The sequence below is a fragment of the Daktulosphaira vitifoliae genome, unplaced genomic scaffold (assembly GCF_025091365.1).
Source record: "Daktulosphaira vitifoliae isolate Bord-2020 unplaced genomic scaffold, ASM2509136v1 Scaffold_1, whole genome shotgun sequence".
NCBI lineage: Eukaryota > Metazoa > Arthropoda > Insecta > Hemiptera > Phylloxeridae > Daktulosphaira > Daktulosphaira vitifoliae.
In genome coordinates, this window is record NW_026099572.1 from 35,297,038 (window position 1) to 35,319,550 (window position 22,513).

At 25.7% G+C, this 22,513-nt stretch overlaps 3 protein-coding genes across 7 annotated transcripts in view; 2 read left to right on the forward strand and 1 right to left on the reverse strand.

The window, feature by feature from the left end:
* Positions 1 to 22,513, forward strand: part of LOC126896079 (uncharacterized) — a 75,882-nt gene that overhangs the window by 51,012 nt on the left and 2,357 nt on the right. For 2 of the 4 annotated variants that reach the window (XM_050668530.1, XM_050668527.1), the window contains 5 exons: positions 5,316 to 5,521; positions 8,412 to 8,547; positions 10,586 to 10,719; positions 11,970 to 12,216; positions 12,609 to 12,979. In XM_050668530.1, the coding sequence (XP_050524487.1) occupies positions 5,316 to 5,521; positions 8,412 to 8,547; positions 10,586 to 10,719; positions 11,970 to 12,216; positions 12,609 to 12,670 (785 nt within the window). In that variant the 3' untranslated portion in view covers positions 12,671 to 12,979. Of the gene's footprint in view, positions 1 to 5,315; positions 5,522 to 8,411; positions 8,548 to 10,585; positions 10,720 to 11,969; positions 12,217 to 12,608; positions 12,980 to 22,513 lie in introns of those variants that run through there. The other 2 variants (XM_050668529.1, XM_050668528.1) reach the window with 2 other exon arrangements.
* LOC126896082 (UPF0389 protein GA21628) overlaps positions 18,681 to 22,513 on the reverse strand; it is a 15,246-nt gene continuing 11,413 nt past the window's right edge. The window contains exons 1-3 of one of the 2 annotated variants that reach the window (XM_050668534.1): positions 21,664 to 21,952; positions 21,434 to 21,524; positions 18,681 to 19,012 (exon numbers count right to left, since the gene is read on the reverse strand). In XM_050668534.1, the coding sequence (XP_050524491.1) occupies positions 18,796 to 19,012; positions 21,434 to 21,524; positions 21,664 to 21,805 (450 nt within the window). In that variant the 5' untranslated portion in view covers positions 21,806 to 21,952 and the 3' untranslated portion in view covers positions 18,681 to 18,795. Of the gene's footprint in view, positions 19,013 to 21,433; positions 21,525 to 21,663; positions 21,953 to 22,513 lie in introns of those variants that run through there. The other variant, XM_050668535.1, reaches the window with a different exon arrangement.
* Positions 22,063 to 22,513, forward strand: part of LOC126896080 (methionine aminopeptidase 1) — an 18,389-nt gene continuing 17,938 nt past the window's right edge. The window contains exon 1 of the mRNA XM_050668532.1: positions 22,063 to 22,343. Within this exon, the coding sequence (XP_050524489.1) occupies positions 22,227 to 22,343 (117 nt within the window). The 5' untranslated portion in view covers positions 22,063 to 22,226. The remainder of the gene's footprint in view (positions 22,344 to 22,513) is intronic.

Below are 22,513 nucleotides of genomic sequence, written 5' to 3' on the forward strand. Positions count from 1 at the left end.
CATTAATCATATTTCATTTTAAAATCATATAAATTCTCCGTAGCCTTTACGAAAATATCTATCAAAATATTTCAATTATATTTCTGTTAAACTAATGTAACTATTATTAAATACGATATGTAGTTAGAAACGCTAGTTTTTATTTATATCATTTAATAAATGTTCTCTTGCATAACTAAGTTAAAAAAATTAAANTATTTATATCATTTAATAAATGTTCTCTTGCATAACTAAGTTAAAAAAATTAAACTTAACAGAAATTTCTTATATTTTTTATCAATATTTTTCTATTTAAACTTTTTATTAATAAAAATAATTGAATTTGTATAAAAATACCAGCGTATTGAAATATACTATAAACATGTGATTATATATATTAAATTTACTTAATAAATATCTAGGGGAATACCTTAAATATTTATATAACAAACATGACAATGAGTGTTTTCAAATGCATAAAACAACTTGAATGAATTGAAAAAGTAAATAATCACTTTTTCTTTTATTATTCTAAAAGTGTTATTTTTATGTTGCACTGATAAAATCAACAGTTCATATCAACTATTTCAAATTAGTTATAGTATTTTTGGCAAACGCATCAAATACATTACAAATTAGTGAGTAAAAAAAGTAAAATTTCGATTGGTATGTCCTGTTGGGTTTAAATTATTCTTTTTAATTTTCGAACAACGTTTTCTACGTCATAATGCATACAAATTGTAAAGTGAGTCGAATAACAGTACACATACATTACCTATAAGAAACAATAGCCAAATGAGTAATGAGTTGCAGTACAATAAGTCTTTTTAATTACTCCTATGTGAATGTACGGCATAATAGAGATACACACGAAGAAAGATAGAAGCTGCAAGGACAATCTGCTCCCCTTTAGGTATATCGTATTCGTTCGTATCTAGCCAATATGCGTCGTGGTACCGGAGGCTATTTATTCCAACAACGCTTGCGATTTACTTTATGATAATTACACACACTACTACACTTATTACACCCTCCTCAGAAGCGATGGTGAAGTATATTTGCACAGGATAATTTATAGCATTGGTGAGATAATAATTCATCCCCATGTCAAGGACATGCGGCGCAAGGGGCTTAGAAATAAAAAACAAGTAGTAAACACATACAATTGGAAAACGTTCTTCGTTAAACGACAAAGAAAAAAAAAAGCTTATTTAAGCGGTCGATGTGTCTGTATGGAGGATGTCATGTGCAGTCAAAAACAACGGTTAGTGATGGCAAGAATAATTTTGATAGTGGTGATAATATGATTAAAAAAATTATTAGTGGCCAGGTAAATGAAGCAAAACCCAAAAGGGCCTATTTATTTTCATATACTCATACATCGGTTCAGCAAAAACGCATAAATCAAACTTTGTTCTATGTATATTTAGCATACCTTTACAAGACAAAAACAATGGACTACCTCGGTGTTGAGGTTTATTATTTCAAACCATTGTCGTTTGGACAATACTACTTATGTTATTAGCAATAAATAATGAATTGCACACATAATAGTATTTCGCTTGTTAGCTAATAAATCGTATACTCAGTTATACGGTACATTGTATCATGTTTTACATGTATTCATTTCAATTTCTACTAGGAAAATTAACATTGTACGAATTTAGATGTAAAATCAATACGATAAAAAACTTATTTTTCTTGGTAACATTTAAAGAAACCGCTATAACTAGACAAATATTATTTGTATTGCTTTATAATTTCAATAGGAAACTTATTTTTTAATATTTTTAACAAATCATTTTTGTGATTACTGCTAAAAGAAAAAACATAATTTCAAAACCAATACCTTGACTGTTATATACAAAAATCTTAAGAATCGAGAAATGCTAAACTAATTAATTTATATGCACTACCTTACAAACCCCGTATATAATTTTACAGTCTGCAAAACATTATTATTACCGCCATTGAAATTAAATTATTTTTGTTGACATTTTATACTTGGTTTATTGAACTGATTCTGAGAATTTTCAATGACTTATCTTAAGGTTTTGACAAATAAATGAATTGCATGACGTAAAAGCATCATAAGATGACTTAAGACTTAGTAGTACAGAGTTTCGATGAAAATTAAAACATTTAAACAGGAATTTATGGGAATCGTCGTCAGGTGATGTCATTTTTGGCATCTTCTTATTTATGATATTAATGGCCGCTTGAAAAACGTTAGGAGACCTCTTCGCGATACTCGGACGGATGATCTCATACATACATTCTTATGTATCCTTATAAATCGCTGGTACAAGATTTTCAAATCTGTTATAAAATATTTATATCGATCCAAAAATGTTTAGTGCACTGATAATTTACGGTGTCCAAAATGTGGCCACGAATAGGCCAATGGGCCACAACTGAAATACAGTATTATTAGTGGAATGTCCTTATGTCAATTGCGGCCATAGTGATGCACTGTTGCTAATGAAATACACTCTCGCGTCGTGGTGGCTCGTGTAGAGTTTCTTAGGCGCAATCGCGTAGAGGTACACCTGCTGGTTATAAAAATAACGTACAATACCAAAGATCGGCGGCTGTACGTTTTTTATCGAGTCACCTTAAAATATGATCATACATTAGTCGTTATGAACTCCTCGCGCACAATTTTTATCCTGAAAATTTTGCAGGATAAACTCATCAAAGTGTTACGAAACGTAATTTATTAAGTCTAATGCCTTGGGGGGTAGACGTTCGACTACTCGTAATGAAAATAATTAAGTGTGTTAAGACGAGGTCTGAAAATTATAGCAACATATATCCATTACCCCATGAAAAAACTCTAAACATACCTTGTGGTAAAAAAACTGTTTAAATACTTTTAAAACTATTTATTGGTTCGCATTTTTTTAGGACCATACACAATGGTGGCGAGGTGTTATTTAGATTATTTTTATGTATTTTTAATGTGATTTCAATTATTATTCTTCCCAATAACTCTGTACTACTCCCAATCAGGTATATAAATGTTCATAATTTCCAAAATACTAGTTAAAAAATTAACTTTTCATACAAAACTTCCTATTTTGAATCTCCCCTATAAGTGGACAGATTTTCAAAAAAAATATCTCAAGTAAAAGAAAAATAACTAATTTAATTATAATATAACGCTTTATTAATAATTTTAAAAAATATTGAAATTAAACGATTTTAAAAATCATAAATTTGTTGAAGATTACTCACATTTACGAGAAATGAAAAAAAATTTTTCAAATGTTGAGGGTAATATGTTCAACTTGAAAGCACTTTTCTACGATCTTAGGACGTATCGTTAAAAAAAAATCAGTCTACTGAGAGCTAATAAAAAGTGATGATATACACAAAAAATATAATATCATAGTAAAATTAATAATTTTTTAGTTCCACGAAATAAAAATTGTGTTAAAGTGTTACAAATTTCTGTAGGCCAAATTTTTGGTATTATAGATCGCTTATTGCTGCCTCTAACGAAGCTACCCTAACATCCATACAATTTTTAAAAAAATGGCAGATAACCCCCTTCTCATGGTGAATTCCAATAGATTGTAGTAGAGGACAGTGGCATTTCAAGTACGTTAGCCCATACATGACCCTTCCGACACTGAGTTTAGTTCTACATTGTAATATTATTTATCCTAAATAAAATTTGTGTGAAGAATAAACACAATTTATGTAACTAAAAATTATAAATTAAATATACGTATAAATGTCAACACTAAATTTATAAAAATAAGAAATGTGTGATACAAGTGTTCAGTTTTTATAAAATATATATTAAAGGCAAAAATAAAGTGAATAAAATATGACACGTCATCAAACAATTAAAATGAACTTTTTAATTTTTGTTTTAATATTGTGCGTAGATGCTGATTACCACAACATTAAAAAACACGCAGATATATTAAATAAATTCTTTAAAAACCCTAGATGGCAAGATTTGAAAGACTTTAAAAACGTTATTTATTTTAAAAAACCATATACTATAGAGATGTTTTTCAAGAAACCAATCGAGAAAAAAAATTGTAATATTTCTATACGTGTTGCAACTTTGTTTCTTGGATGTACATATGGTAATACTTTAAAGAAAATCTTCTACATTATCATTAAATTTATTGATCACTGCAAGGAATATGTTGAGAAAAAAGACGAAGACCAAACTTATGGACACATTTGTACTGAAGTATTTTTAGACACTATATACAATTTAGTTCCAATGAAAACGAAAATGAAAGGTGCTATGGACGCTATTGAAAGCTTACACACTATTCCATGGTATAAAAGTAAATATAACAATTATATATTCAGCAAAATATTTATGCATTTAGAAAAAATACCGGAAATGTATAAGAAGTCATCTCTTTCACCAAATGATCCGAATTCCTATAAAAATATGTTAGTATACTGTAATCAGTTTTTTACAGAAATATTAAATGATGTCTATGTGGTCATGTCGCAATATTGTAATGTAGACACAGAAAATTTGGAATCAATGTGGGACAATTTATATAATAAACATAAAATTAAAAATGAACCGGAGAACTCTTTATGCAATTTCCTCCATAAATCAATTAATGAAATTATTGATTGGTCTATAGAAAAGAAGAATAGAGAATTAGGATTCATTTATCATCCAGATACTAATCAAATATTAATATCAAATCCTGAAAAAGTGATATTAACACATAATAATCGTTTTCAAGACCGTAAAGTTGAAACCGTACCATAAAATCAAAATAACTTATAAAAAAAGGAAGATCATATTTATCACTTTTATTTTTATTGTTAATATTCCTTGTTATTGTCAAAATTTTTATTATTTTATCTTTAAGTATTATTTTAGTCGTTCTAATTAAGTTTTAATAAATTATAAAGACAATTTTTTACTTTATCACTTACTATACTCGCCAAGGTTATTCTAAAGATGTAATTTTACATTGAATTTTCTTCAATTATAAATAATTTAGTGTCATTGACATCCAAAATAAACAATAATAAACACATCATAGTAAAATAAATACTTTTTAGCTTCACGTCGAAGCTAAACTTAAGTTGATTACCTTATAAGGAATAACAAGTTAAATTAAAAAATATTTAATAACAATTTATAAATCCAGAAACACTTTACTAAATAATACAAAAAAAATATTCATCAAAATTATAATTATTTTAAAAGAAATCTAGTGGTCAATTGCGAATCTATCACTCTGTATAATCTAATAAACGTTTTCAAAAATTTCACAGTAAACTTAATAATTAAACCAAGTTCAAAAAAAATTATTATTTCTTATATTTTATTATTTTAGATTGCACCTGTGTGAAAAATTTGAAAATCAATACACCTGATGCAGTAAAATCTGGATCGACATTAAAATTGAATTGCACATATGATTTAGAAAAACAAGCTTTGTATTCAATAAAATGGTACCTCAGAGATCAAGAGTTTTATCGGTACGTGCCAAAAGAATCACCTCCTACCAGAGTTTTTCCAATGGCCGGTGTTATTGTAAATGTAAGTAACTAATTTAGATAATTTCAACAATAATTAAAATTTTTCCAACAGCTTAAAAATCATCCATAGGAAATTATTGAAAATTATTCTAAAATATTTTGTTTGTAAAACAAAGTAAAGTAAATTTTAAAATGGTATAAAATTTTAATTGTTCATTCATACATGTATTTTGAAAAGTATATGATAATTTATATCAATTTAAAGACTTTAGATGATATTTCTTTTCTCAAAAATTTGTAATTTATTTTTCGATTTATAATGTAGAAATTTTGGCAATGTTCGAATATAAATGATTTTAGGTGACATTTTAACGAAGGTTTATATTTTTTAGTAGTCATTATGAGTTTATTGAATATTATCGTGTATACGGGCCGGGGGTATTAAATAGTGAAATACTTCATCCGGTCACCACAGGCCTTTTTACCAATGATCTGCCTTCTTGGTTGACCAACCTGTTAGTGTGTAGTGTGGTAATCGAATTATTAGTGGTGGGAGCAGTCNGTGTGGTAATCGAATTATTAGTGGTGGGAGCAGTAATCTGCGCAAAACCAGTGATCTATGTAGTGCTTAAGTGTGTAAGTGTGTATATATGTAGGGGTGTAACCTTAAATTAAATAAATAAATCAAATTTTACAATAATTAATAATAAAAATTTTAATAATTAAAGGCATATAAATCCTTTTTGGCTTAATAATAATCAAAATATACAATTTGCCTGTCTGGCACAATAATTAATTCATTTAAATTCTATAAATATCCCACAGTAATATCAATTCAATAACAATGATTAATAAATTAAACTCTAAATAAAAATCAACAATAATAATAGATCCTTTCAAATGAGTAATAATAAATAAATAATTTTTGAATAATATACAACAATAAAACTAAAAAACCCTAGTGATTTGACTAGAATTATTGAACTTATAACTAATGATGTTAATCCCTCGGCTTTCTGCTCAGGTATGATATTAAATTCAAATTTATTTCACACACAATATTTCTCAATAACTCAACTAAATTCAAATAAAATACTGCTATAAAACAATTAATCAATGGTTAAATATGCAATAATACAAAAAAATTAAACTAAATTAAAGGAATTAGACAACATTTTATCTTAAAACATTCAAATTATTTTATAACAACTTAAATTTTGCCTTAAAAACAAAAAAACCGTGATGTTTGCGTGAGTAACAGGTGGCCGGCTGATAGATAACGTTCCGAAATCGTTATCAATCGTGGTAGTGGTTATACTGCTGCCGCACACTGTTAAGAGGGACTCAATATCATCGGCGGCATGGCGCAACGTATGATGACGTTTTATGTGGCCTCAAATACCTTGAATATTCAATTAATTGAGAATTAAGATAATTAAATTATTTCCTTTAACATTTTGGCTTCAAAAAATTATTTTGTCAGACGCTGTGGTGTGTTATATACATTTTATTTGGAAATTGTTTAATTTACAATGAAGTTTCAATTAATGTGACTTGAATGGTAGTTTACAAATCAATCATCGTAAGCTGTATGATTTGAAGTATTTCTTTCTTAACGTTTCGAAAGATATTATTTATATTTTAGAATTTTTTTTATAGTTTTACACTTATTTTTTACTGTAATCTGTTTTTATATAAAGTAATATAACAACCTTTTAATAAACAAAACAATAATTAATAATGACAACAACAAATATTATTAGGAAATCGTCCAGTCACAAAATCTTAAATTTTTTCTAATTTGAAAATTAGTAATTAACAATAATTATTTCCCAATTCTTCCAAAATACATTTTTTGGTTAACATCGAAATGTTAAGTTATTTAAAAATATATACAGTTTGGTAGCCACATTTTCAAGAGAAATAATTTCTTCGTACAAGTTTTATCTTAAATAAATAATGACATTTATATTATTAAATAATATTCTTTATATTGGCCTCTCTTTTTTTACTTAATTATTTTTAAAAATAGTTTAATAAAATAAATACCATAAGAACCATCTTGAATATTTTATAATACTGTATTATTGTTGTTTTAAAAATGATAGTATGATAATTAGCATTAGTTGAGATCTCTTTATTATTTAACAAATTTAGCAATTAGAAAATGATATACACAATGTAATTTAATACTTGGTAAATATTTATGAAAATGATCAACAGGTTAATAAATTGTTAAAAATCTTCAATTGAAAAAAATGCAAAACATATGCATTTTTACGACAGCATTAAAATTAATCTGAGTAGACTGACTTGTTTTGACTAAACATATACATATGTATGTACACATTAATTCACTTTAAGGAAAACTATAAGCTAAGAATAACAAAAAGTTACGATAGCTCAATGCTGTAGGCTAACCTTTTTTTATTTAATTTTCTACATAAAGAGTCAATATTAATTTTAAAATGGTACTCGTGTTCTGAGAAGGTCACATCTGTATCCATGTAAAACTTTTAGGTTTACTGATTATTATTTAAAAGAAAATCCGCAACGAAAAATTTTTATAGAGTAGATTTTGCTTATTATTACATTTTTTAAATTAAAAATATTTATTTTAATTCTGTAAAGTAATTTTATTAGACTTGATTTTAAAATAGAATAGCTGATGTAATTTACATTTTCATAAATATTACGCATCAACACATAATTATTTTAACACTAAAAATAGAATATTTTGAATAAAATTCATATTATTATTATTATAATTGAATACATGTCATGTGAAATAAATATAAATGTATTAAACAGTAAATTAAAATGTATTATATTATCCCATGAATTACGTTAGAAAAATTGTTTTCGGTAAAAACATAATAGAAACAATTACCAACTGATATTATAAAAATAAAATAACTATAAAAGTTAAAAAAAATATTTTTCTACATCAGGTACAAGAATCAGATGCTAACAAAGTAACGATTGTTAATATTCGGAGAATATTGACGGGGTTTTACAAATGCGAAGTATCAGCAGATGCGCCTTATTTTCACACGGCCATAAAAACTAAACTCACATATGTAACAGGCAAGTTCAACTTATATTACGCGTAAATACATATTATAAAAATTGTTAATTTTTTATTTGTAAGTGTTTTCAAGTTTCCTTGATAAATAAAACCCCTTACTCGACTTATAACTTAACCAACGTGTTCACACTATTATATGAGTGTTTTGCTTATGACGGGAAATTCCTAAGTTATTAATCCTCACCTCATCACCACAAACTCTNCCTAAGTTATTAATCCTCACCTCATCACCGCAAACTCCACAGAATGTTTAATTGTTATACATATCATTGTTGTTCTCTTTATGTATTTGTAATAGAAATGTATATACATATATAGATCATGAATAGCGTTTTAGGCTTTATCTGTTGTATCATATAAAACACAAAACTGGGACGATATCTTTGTTAAGTGCGAGTATATACATATTTACTGTCTTCACCGTCATCATTCAACATCACGCGTTGGTACAATCGGGTAATAATAATAATAGTTATAATAATAATAATAATAATATTAATGGTGGCAAAGTGCTCTGCGCCATTGTATAACAACCAAGTCCCTTTGGAATAGGTCTGGTTGTCTGTCCGTACTAACAATGTGACTATTGTTATAATTACATCAACGTATACAACACCAGGCATCAAAATATCACCAACGTTTCAGACACCTAAACGTCATTGTCAATTTAAACTTTATTGAGTACAATTTAAAAGCAAAAAATTAAGTATTATTCTATACTATTTTACGTGTTTTTAACTTCAATATTTTCATCGAAGAATTGACATAACATGCAAAAAGTATACTTATGCTATATAAATTTAATTTTGAACATAACTTACTCTGTGAACGCCTCTTAACTATTTAAATATTTATATCGTGCAAGTATAAATTGTGAAGTTCAATAGAACAATGCTTCTTTGAAGTTTGAGCGGTTATATTAAAGATATCCTTATATTAATTTAAAACGTTTACATATTCGGTTCATTCATTAGAACATACAAAATATGCTTCCCATAACACAATGTTCGCTAAAAAATTAATCATAATGTAATGTAAATTTTTAAAATACACCTTTTGTTGGCATGTATTATTATTTCAAATCATGTTTTCCGTCAAAATGTGAAACTACAAGAAATACAATACATAAAAAGGTTAGTAAGTTCTACAGAATATTCACAAACCATAGCAGCTATAATTGAGATGATTATTCAATTAAGAGAATAGATGTTTTAAAAATATTGGTTTTTTATAAACACTATTATGATACATGCAATGTTTTAAAATATTTAAATAAATATTTTAAAACAATCCGGTTGATTAAGAAATTTCAATGTTAAAAATTTATCTAAATCTCCTTTATAATTAAAAAATAGTTAGTCAATCAATTGAAAAAGTAATTTTTTTTTTATTTCCAATTTAACGTAATTATTATTTTTAATTTTTAATTTCATATTAAAATGTAACTATAATATTATTAAAAAATAAATTATCCTAAAACACTATTCCTACTTTTTACATTTTTGGTATGAAGTTTCTACTGTTAACGAATCAAATATTATTTGAAAGTTTTATATCTCTAAAATTTAAAAATTCATAGATATACGTATTCAATTCACTTAATAAATTATAATTCTCTAATTATCGCAATGTCTCAATATTTTAACATACATAGTGTTCAGTAAGTAAGAAAACGAGTTTCTGTTGTTCTCATTGTTTGTAACAATTGACCTGTTTCCTTACTTGATAAATTTGTTTTGATCAATTATTTATTTATTATTTGACGTTTTATACAAATTATAATAGATAAACAATCTGACAAAACTAGAATAAAAGTTTTGTGCAAGTGAAATTAATTCCCCTTTCTAATTTTTATTTCATATAAAAATATGTATAATTTACCTACCCTTATCACGCCTGTGAATTAACTTTAGAAACTTATCATGTTTAATTTATAATTTATATAAAATTACATTTTTTATTTTAACCTACTTTAATAATTTATAACTTTTATTATAGTAGTTAGATTTATAAATAAAACATACGTTAATATTATAGATGAACCAAAGCAACCACCAAAGTTACTAGTAAAAAAAATGAAGTATTCAGCTGGCGATCACATTAATGTTAGTTGTATTACGACTGAAAGCTATCCTGCCGTTAATGTTACGTGGTTCGTAAACAATCATACGGTAATTTTTTATCAGTAAATCATTAAACATAGTTATTTTTATGCAAATTAGATTTATGCAATCAATATCGAGAAAAATACACCATAGCATTATTTCTCAATTAATTTGCAAAATGTTGAAAGATATTAAGTATAATTAGAAGATTATAATCTTGAGTCATTATAGATTAAAATTATAACGTAGAGAAGATTTTGTAGAAAATTACTTGTAAGTTTATCCGAAATATTTGTAGAAAATCGGACTAATGTAAATTTACTAAAATTTTATATGATAACTTCTATCAAGATTAAGGGGAAGCGAACGCCCTGGAATTCACAAGCTTAAGGGACTCATCCCAACATTTATTAGTCTAGTCATGATTAGTGTCAGCATTTTTTTTTTGTTCATCACTTTTTTTATGATGGCCATATTTTCAATAAGGGAGCCATCTTAAGGTACCACCCGGACCCATATAGATCTTAATCAGGTCCTGCCTTCTATGAATAATAAAATATGGAAAAATCTACACTCGCGTTCCCTAAAATTCTAGTATAAAAGTAAAATATATTTCATCCTAAACAAAATATTATACAGAGTGTTCAGTAAGTAAGGAAACAAGTAAATTGTTACAAACAATGATAAAAATAGAAACCCGTTTCCTTACTTACTGAACACTCTATATATATATTAAAAAATATATTCATTAACTATAGCTATGAACATATATAAAAATAAATTTTCATCTGTTTAAAAATAATTTATTGATAAGAGTTATATTTGTGTTAACAAGTAACTCCATAGTGGTTACCAAAAAGAAAAATGTATACATACCAAAATTATAAATATTATTAATGAGTTTTTCAATAAATATTTCTCTATACAACNTACATACCAAAATTATAAATATTTTTAATGAGTTTTTCAATAAATATTTCTGTATACATTTTATAACGTTGAATTAAATTGTTACATTCTCTTGTTATTATTATTTGATTATTTTAAGTAAAATGAGGTTTTTAATATTTAGTTTACCAATCTATAATCCCATAAAATTTCAGTTCACATTGTATTTTATTTTAAAAAAATTATCTAAAAAATATTGAGACTTTTTCTGAAGTAAATGCTCTCTAGTATTACATTTTTTATATGTTCAAATTGATGAAAAGTATGGAACCAAATTTTTTTTATTTCGTAAACAGCAAAAAAATAATAAACTCACAGTTTCATCGCAATTAATTAACACTGTATTAATATATTTCGATTTTGAATAGGCTGATTCTATACGAACAGTGCATATAAAAACAGTAATTGAATATCTACCAGATGATTTAGTAATAACTAGATCATACCTTCACACAACAGCGGACCCAATGATTTTTTCGACCGGACGAATTAAAATCAGATGCCAAACAACTCAATTTGATTTGTATAAGTCGTGGTCTGACATTGAACTAATTGACAATGCACCGCCTAAATTAGCACAAGTTATTGGACCGAGTTCATCGCCACGAGCAAAAAGTAATTATGTAGCTTATTTGTATAAACTGTATATTATATTATATATAGTATAACAATATTTTAATTATTTACTTATAAATATGTGTAGCTATACACTTAAGTTTATTTGATATTTATTTATTATTAAGTTTAAAAAATTTTGAATCAACCTAATAGTTCTATTGATGTACAGTGACTCAACAATGGGGATACTATAGCAGCTCAAAAATTAAAAAACTAATATTTACTGTTACATAAAAATATTATTTATGGGGGAGAAAAATTCAACTTTCATTGATTAGAACTCCCAAAATTGCTATTCTAGTTGCGCTACTGTTGATGTATTAAAAATATAATATATATATATATATAAAGTGATTACTTTAAAAATTTTTTAAATGTTTTTTTTTTAGACTCAGTCAACAAAATACAGAGTTATGTATTTTTAACATTTGTGATGATATTATTAACGTAAGAAATGGTAGCCGTGAATGACTTCGTACTTTATATTCATGAATCAAAAAAGAAAATCTGTTATTTAACAGCAATTTTCAACGTGTAACTAAAAGTTTAGCTTGTTGTTATAGATATACAAGAGTTAAGAATTACTTATAAAAATAATATGATTGCTGTTGAAACAACCTAGATAATATATGATTACTTTATTGTTTTTTTAAATTTGAATTGTTTTTAAAATGTTCTTTATATTTGTTGAATGTAAATTATTGTTAAGAATACCATAAGAATTAGTAAGTGCTATTAAATATAAAGTTAACTACTTTTATTTCATTTTTATAAAATAATTTCTTTATTCATGTGGCTTCCTAAGGTAAGAGATTTAGAGTAATTAATTTTTGATATGATAAAATGGCGACGAAATAGTTTTAATAAATATAACTATTATTTTTTATATTCAGTTTACAACGAAATTGTTTGGGTTTGTATTGAATACTTTATAACATAAGTTCACGACGTAGACACAAGTCTATTTTTTCTGAGAAAATAAAATGTATTTGAAGTCTTTGTATACTTCAGTTTTCTGTATTATAATCGTGATTGGCAGTGTAATAACAAGTTATGCTTCGCACGTGCTTGATTGTTAGTATCTTGAGTTTATAGAATATTCCTATTTACTTAATCACACTTCTGCGATTAAAATTTGATACCTCCTAAGATGATTGTTTTAGATTCAACTCAAAGATACATCCCCATAAATTTCATTACGTCTTCTAATTATTTTATGGATTACAAAAATGTTGTCTATGTTATGTGTTAAATTTATGAATAGTTGCTAAACTATGCTTTTAAAGATTATTAATACATATGATAGATGTAAAAATAAACGATTTTCCAGTAAAATATTTAGCAGAAACTTGTAAAGTAAGCGTCAGAATTATTTATCTATTCACTCAGTACCTCATTAGTTTAGTGTGCGCATATGTAAGTCGACAGAATTTCCGGGTTTACTTAAACACAATATAATATTTACGTTAAGGCGAACACAAAATTGGTTAACAGCAAGACAGCCAGTTAATCATTTTCAAAATCTTGGTTCCATTTTTAAAAGTATGACACAGATTTTATTTTATACAGTGTGATTCGTCAACTATATTTCACACAATGTCCTCAAATACATATAATAAAATTATGTTATTATTACTTTTACTCTTCAGAAGTTATGAGTGTCCTACAAACTTAAACCAACAAAAGTAATATAGCTCCTTATTCCCCTTAAAATTTTATCAACTTTAGATTTTTAAATCAAAACATACCTACGTATTTAATTGGCTTATAAATACAAAAATGACTAGTCCATAGCAACTTTTGAATGAGTATTTTTAAATTAATAACACTTTAATAAAAAGATTGGAGGTAAAGAGCAAGTCTCTTTATTTTTAACTTTAGGTATTTATGGACCACACTATTCCTCCCGCCACTGGTATAAAATTGCTAATAACTTCAAAAATTTGGTTCAAAAGTCAACCAATCATTTTATTAATGAGATAATTTTCTTATTTATAAACAAGTTAAACATGCATATTTACATTTAAAAAACTAAAAATAATACAATTTCAAGAATTTTGTTATATATTATTTCTATTGATTTAAGTGTGTAGGACACATGACTTCTGAAAAAAAAAACTGTATTTATCTTATACTATTCAGGATACTGTAAGGTATGGTTAACGGTCACCCTGTATAATCTCATATATGCCGTAGAATTGTTTTTCTCCATCTAATCTTTTATATGTCGAACGATTTTTTAAACCTCTTATATAAATCCTTCTAGCTTTGTATCACGTATTATTCTTTTTCAATTTTCCACATTCAAATGTGAATATTAAAAATGTAAAATGTACTTGTTCAGTAAAAATAAAATCTATTGTCTGTTTTTCAGTAATTTAACAAAACTAAAGTATTTAATTAGTAATAAAAATGTTTATTTAAAAATATCTTAACTTTCCACAATATTTTAGATATTTACTGTTAACTTTAACAAAAAATTTACTCTAATTAAAACAATTTGTTTAAATTTAAATATGATACCTAAGAAATAAAATTACTCGGGTTAGACGTTTTTAAGACTTAAATATATTATAGTGTTGTTGCAGTTTGTAACGGTGTATTTCATACTATGGTTAGAATCAATATTATCGTTACTTATCGACCGGTCGTGTTATATTTTACACAGGTGTCTACAACGATCCTTTTTCGTGTGACCGACTGCAACACATTCAGTTTTATCAATGTCGGAGAAATATTTAAATTTAAAATGCAAATTCGAAACGATTTGGAACTAATATGCTTAATACATTCACAAATTCGTTGTTGGTTTGAATTACACATCTGTTTTCAACGAAAACAATTTCATTATTCATAATTTAAATAATATCTAAATGTTTCGGTTTTGCTATCAACTTGACTTGCAGGTCAAGATGGAGGAGGCAAACCCTGGCGCCTTACGAGCTTAAAGACTCATCACAAATGTTATTTACCTGTCATAATTAATAACATACGGTTTTTCTGTTTATTTTTCCTCGTCGCCTTTTTATGGTAGCGATATAGACCCTGGGTCCCATACAGGGGTTTTAAACCGGACCTGTTGACATTCAATCAGAATTTTGTAGAATTTTAATTTTTAAGCAAGTTTTTGATAAATTATTTGTCGTTAGCAATTGATTATTAAATTTATAAGCTATCTGTCGCATCATTCAACAACAAAAAAGTCTATAGTATTGATAGTATTTTATACTTAATCCTAGTTAATAAATATATGCCATAAAAAAAATTAAAAAACAGGTAGTTTTACTTTTATTTAAATAATTATTATTTCTAAAAATAAAGTCACAAACTTGTATTTATTCTTAAAATTTGTATAAATCATTCTTTTTTGATGTTGCAGACGATTATTATGTTATTCGTCCATTTATCTTATAATTAGTTGTGATAATATCTCGAAATATAAATATTCTTAAATAAACCAAATATACATAAGACGATTTATCCTAAGTTTAATTGGTATTTTTAGTTTAGTAAAAATATACTCAACAATTTATTCATGTATAGCGGTTGATGAATATTTTGAGGTTTCAACTTTTTTTAGGTAATAATTTATAGTATTAACACTTCTGCATTTAAATTCATCGAAAAAATCTAACAAATTTTGCAGTATTTCGGAAGAGTTTCTATTACTTATAGTTTCTGGGATGTTTATGGTCAGTCGCGTCATAATCGTGGTTTCATCAGCAATTTTCTTTTTCGATTTTATCAGATTTTTATAGTCTGTCTTGGTTTATTTACTTCAAGTTCTTTATTTTTATATGTTTTCAACCCTCGACCGATATAGATTTATTTTGTTAGAACTTAGACAACCGCGTTAACCACTAACTTTAAATTGCTCTTAAACACATAGATAGAGGTAAAATTAATATTATCTCCTCTACAATCTATATGTTCATAACAGGCGTCGTCTGGCATAGATATCTTCCAATGATACAATAAAAATCAGAACTTGGTTATTAGTCGATTTAAAATTAAATAGAAGACTCTAAAACCGAAAAATTGTTTCAACTCGATTAAATTTAATTGTAGAAAAAAATAATCTATTGTAAAATGATTAACTATAATACTTATGCATTACAATGAAAATCATAAACGCGAAGTACTAACTAAATTAATTGCTACTATTTGATGATTTGAATTAAATATTTAACTATTTTCACAAGGTCCTCAAGAGCCCATACAACCACCCAATTAATTGCGCTTCACATCCTTCGCGTTGGTATTAGTTCTATAACAATTTAAAACTTGAATGTGTTCAATTTTCATTATCCAGTAACCGAAAGTCATTAAGATCACACTTTTATCAATTATTTATCATAATTCACTATCTTGTTTGTATAAAAACTATAGACATAAATTGCGAAGAGTTAAGAAGTTAAATCTTCCTACAAACTTTTGCTGTAGACACGAAACAAATTTAGAAAATTATATCTATCACTTATGTAAAATATTTTTTAATATTGAGAAACAGTTAAGCACCAAATTTGTTTTTCAATTTATGCTTACAGTGATGTAACTAAGGTATGGTAAGTAGGGTAATTGTCCTCTCAACCTCATTTGTTTTTTGCTTATGGATATTTTTTACTATGAAATGATTACAAATAATAAATTGTATTTTTTTTTAATCACACAAAAAATTAATTATGTTAAAAAATAATTTTTTCATGCAACCCTAACATCTGATTTTTGATTGCAAATATTTAAATTATTATGGTTAGACAAGTTTATGATAGTCAGAAATACTGACCTCGGTATAGAATTCTTAATAGTTAATTGATAACTTTAATCTCATTTAAACAAAAATTTAATTCAATAAATCATGGTACAATGTATGCATCAAATATAATGTTGTTTTTATTATATTTTTGTTGAAAAATAAAAGTTTTAATCAATTTTTTGAATTTTATTTGCTATGAAATACTTCTTATGGACATATTATGTTTATACATTATTGAAAAAATATAATACCCATAGATTATTTTTAATTTTAATAATAAAATAATTCTTATTGTAATTTATTTTATTTTATTTTTATATTACTTTCTTAATTATTTTTGATGAAATAAAAGAATATTTACTTGATTTTTAAAGTTTAAGGGTAAAAAATAATTGCTACCATATTTTATTATTCAAATTTTGTATAGTTACTAAAATATATATCATATTTAACTATAAGCAACTATCTTAGGATTTTGTCTTGAAGTAAACATTAAGTTAAAGTTGAGAAGAGATATACATAAAAAATTTGTTTACACCTCCTCCAAAATACATCTTTATCATATTATATTGTTTATATTCATTATGCCAATATTTTAATGAAATCATAGCTTAAATGTTAAAATTAATTAGTTCTTAGGATAATGGTATTATACTGTAGGCCATGAGAGAACGAAACTTAATGGATAAATAAATAGGTAAATTGATAGGCTCAAATATTACCTATTAGTCACTCATGATTTTTTTAAAGCCCCCAGTATAAACATGGCCAATTCTGCAGTCTTTGGTAATATTCAAATTTAATATGACTTTTTTTAGGTTCTGAAAAGGTCTTAGTTTCCTTAAAATATCCTAGTTCAAGAATAAAAAACTAGTACAATCAGAATTAAGTGCATTGAAGTAATGGTATTATTTAGATTATAACATATTATAAATCAAATCTACCAAAAATTATATGATTATTCATAAAGGTAAAGTACCTGTTATGTTTTTCTTTTTATAGTCTTATATAACATTCAACAAGCTATATTTTGAAATAATCTAGAGTGAAACCAGTATTTTGTAACAAGACAAGAACAAAATCTTTCAATTTTATTGAATATTGCATGATATACCCAAAATATTCATAAACCCGACTCAGATAGTTTATCTTTTTTGTCTTATTGTATAGTATAATAACATTAATTTGACATAGGTTCAGAAAAATCAGGTATTTTGGAAATTTTGTATGATTTTGAAGCCTCCATAGTATAATAATTAATGATTAGTTAAAAAAAAAAAATGTTTGACAATTAAAATATCTTAAGAACTATCAATAATAATGACTCAATTATCTTTCCGGTTTTCTAAGAATTATTTCAAGTGATAACTAAAAATATCAACCCTGTTTCATGACAACAATAATTTTTTGGTACATTTCTCTTCACTACGGGGATTGAGGGAAATTTTTCAAAGTTACTGATAACTTCAAATAAATATGCTTAAATTTATCTGAATAATGATTGGTATGTTTTTGATTCCCTTCCAGTGGCGTAGCAAAAGATTTTTTAGAATGGATAAAAATATTCTACATCAACCTAATATTGTAACTACCAGAATGTATTTACAAGTTTATTTACAATGCAAATCATAATTCTAAATTACAAATAAATGATCTTCAGTTTTTACACAATTATTGTTAAAGTTTTAGATAATTATTTTTGTCACAAAAAAAAAACTACACAAGGTACTAAAACTTAATTTTGATTGACTAATAAATAAAATATTAACTAATAAATTATGATTATTTTTTTGTTTAAATCTGGTAATAAAATGTATAATCTATTTTCCAAAAACTCCAATATTTTTTATCTCCTCTTCATCACCCTTAGTATATCTTTTATGCCATTCTAGATTTCTATCTGTAATTGTTTCTCCACGTTCCCGAGCTCGTTTTCCACTTACAATCATAGCAACACATCCAACAAGTACTAAGAGCATTGTAATATTGGCAACTTTAATTCTTATAATAGATCTTACTTTACTCCATGTTTCCAGTCTATAAAAAACAATTTTATTTTTTATTTGATAATTGAAATTTAGGGCATATATCTAATTATACAAGAAAATTTTTTTTTTTGGTAAAGATCAATAAAAATATAATATTTTAGAATATTGAAAAAAATAAAACAATTCTTTTAAATATTTTAGCAGTTTTTAGATTACAAAAATAAAGAAAGTTTAAAGATTTTAAATAATAGTCTTAACTATTGTAAATTATAAAAAAATATTAATAAGACAATTCATTAATAGTAAATTATTTTAGAAAAATTTGTAGAAACATACCTAAGTTAATAAAAAAAAATTACAATTTCATTTAACAGATTAGTGTATCACAAAAATTGAAAGATTAAATAATTTTCTTGTAATTAAAAAGTGTAAACAACATGTAAATGATATTAATTGATAAACTTATTTATAAAAACTGACAGTAATAAGAGTGAAATTATTTTAAACAATGACTAAGGACTAACAACTGGCCATGGAGCAAGAGGGAATTATTTTTTGGTAATGCATTNCAAGAGGGAATTATTGTTTGGTAATGCATTCCCAATTGTCTTTTGAGCAATGAGAGTTACTATGAATGGAATAATCTGTTTTGTATAATTTTGATTTTCACTCTTTTTTTTTGTTCGTAATTTCTTTATTTTTATTATTATTAATATTAACGATTAATTTTTTTTTACAGAAATCAATTGACAAACTTGTAGAAAAAAGTCAGGTTTTAATTTTTCTTCATTGAAATCCCAAAGTATTGAATTTTCTAAAACATCAAATAATAAGGAGTTAAACTTAAAATGAATCAAACTCCCATAAAGAAAAAAAAAAATTAAAATTCTCGGAATAATCTTAGACACAACTCTCTCTTGGGTCGACCATATTAATCAGTTAAAAAATTCTATTAATCCTCGTTTAAACTTAATCAAAGTGCTATTTCACACAACATGGGGATCCAAAACAAATTCACTCATACAAATATACAAATCTTTAATATTATGAAAACTATACTATGGAGCGTATATATGGGAATATAAAAAAATAAAAGTGATAGGAAAACTGGATGTGTGGTACACATCCAGTTTTCAATCCTGGCATTCGATTAGCCATGGGAGCATACCGATAGAGTCCTATTCCTAGTTTATTGAACCTGGCAAGAATACCTCCCCTCAACCTAAGGAGATATCAAATGGCACTTAAATATGAGACAACACTTGCTACAACTATTGCAACATTGAATTTCAAACCTGAAGTTAAGAGTATTACATTGTTACTTGAGAAATACAATCTTACAATTTCTGACATTATTCCTGTTAGTATGTCTACTATACCTCCCTGGATTCAACAAATCAACATCATTATAGAACTAGCATTAGATAAAAAAGATTCAACAAAAAAAAAACATTAAAACAAAATTATGTACAAATTCTTCATAGCAATCCAGGAGAAAATATATATACTGACACGTCCAAAGACTAAAACGGAGTAGGAGCAGCAGTAATCTGGAATAATACTAACAAAATGTTCTAACTCCCTAATACATGTTCAATCTTTACAGCAGAATCATGTGCAATACTTCAAGCCATTAACTTAATAATAGAATCATAAATACCTAAAGCAACTATTTTTTCAGACTCTCTTAGTGTAATAAATAAAATTAAAAATACATACAACACGAATGATATAAATGTCAAAGTACAAAATAGTTTTCAATATGCCAAAGAAAATGGATGTTATATTCAATTATGCTGGATCCCAGGTCACTCAAATATTAAAGAAAATGAACTAGCAAATGAAGCAGCAAAGAACGCAATAACAGTCACAAACATATTACCCATAGTTATCTTATGACCAAAAAAGACCCTCCAAACTGTGAATCCTGTAATACATGACTTACAATTAAACACATAATGTCAGAACGCATCAATTTCATGGAAAGCAGAATACAGGCTGGATTACCAAAAATATTTTAGAGTTTCTTGGACTAGTAACTAAAGTAATTGAAGCCACTCTAAAATTTATAAGAATGTCTGAATCAAAATATAAAATATAAAATACAAATCCCATTAAATTTATCGTAATAATTCATGTATTAAATATTAGTAATAAATTGTAAAATACCAAAATTGTAATTGTTTACCCAATGGCCTATGTTGCCGCGGGTATGTATAAAAAAAATTTCTTTATTTGGAGCAATACAAATTTTTTTTAAAGGCTTTTACAATTTTTGTACCTCTCAGTATACCTCTAACTCTGACAACAGCAAAGAAATGAGACTATGAGCTACTGAATTTTAGTAAAATATATATTAACAAAAAAATTAATTACATGTTATTTGACTACCTTTGCACTTAAATAAGAGAATATCATTAAAAAAACTTAATAAATAATTTTTTAATTAATTTATTAAATAAAAATTTACGGAATTTTATCAGGTGTCTCTTTCACAGATGGATATTTCTTTGCCCAAACACATAGAATTTTCTTAGACTTGGTGAGTGGATAACTTGCTTCTATTAACACATTTATTGATTAATAATCATTCTTTATTGTATTTTTATAATACTATAAATTTTGTTTTAAATAAAAGTTGAATTTAGATATGCAATATTTCCATAATTTACAAATATAAAATCAAACATGTTAATTTACTAGTTTCAAAAGAAGCTTTTTCGCTTGGAGTGGTAGAATTATTAGGACTTGAGGTCACAGAGCTGTTTAAAGATGAATATCTTCTTGTAATGCTATTTAATCCGTACACGACATTCCTTCCAAGTCCAAAAAATAAACTCATTTTTAACAATTTTTTTGCACGTATTAGTTACCAAGTAATTATTCAACACAAGTTAAGGAAAAAATTTTTAGAGAACAAAGAACATAAAAATTAAACGTTGCTTTCACTTTTCAATAATTCATAAAATTATCAACATTAAATTTCTCTTTAGATAACAATTAGTATATATCTAGAGATAATCGAACTATGAACTATTTGAAAGTAGTCAGCTGGTATTATGTAAACAGATAACTAATAATATCGCAGAGATAAAACTTATCATTTATTAAAACCCAAACATTCTGTACATATTGCTTCTATTTTGAAATAGTGTGCCGTATTAAATAATTGAAAATATGGTTTTATAGTTATTAATTTTTAAACTATAATATTTTAAAATTCACTTATATTTTTTGGAGACAAAAAGCTGTTTCTAGTTGAAATGTCAGAATTAATGGCTAATCGAACATGTGAAACTGCAGGCTGTAATGCTCAAGCAAATTTGCAATGCCCCACGTGCATTAAACTTGGAATTTCTGGATCTTACTTCTGTAACCAAGTTAGTTGTTTCATAAATTTAAAAATTATTAAAAATAATTATACTCTTTCACCTTAAAATTATTTTTATTTTCCATCTCTTGTAGTACAAAAAAATTTATTTTTTCATTTTTTATTTTAATAAGGATAATAAATTATAATTTTTTATAAAATATAGATAATTAAAACTAA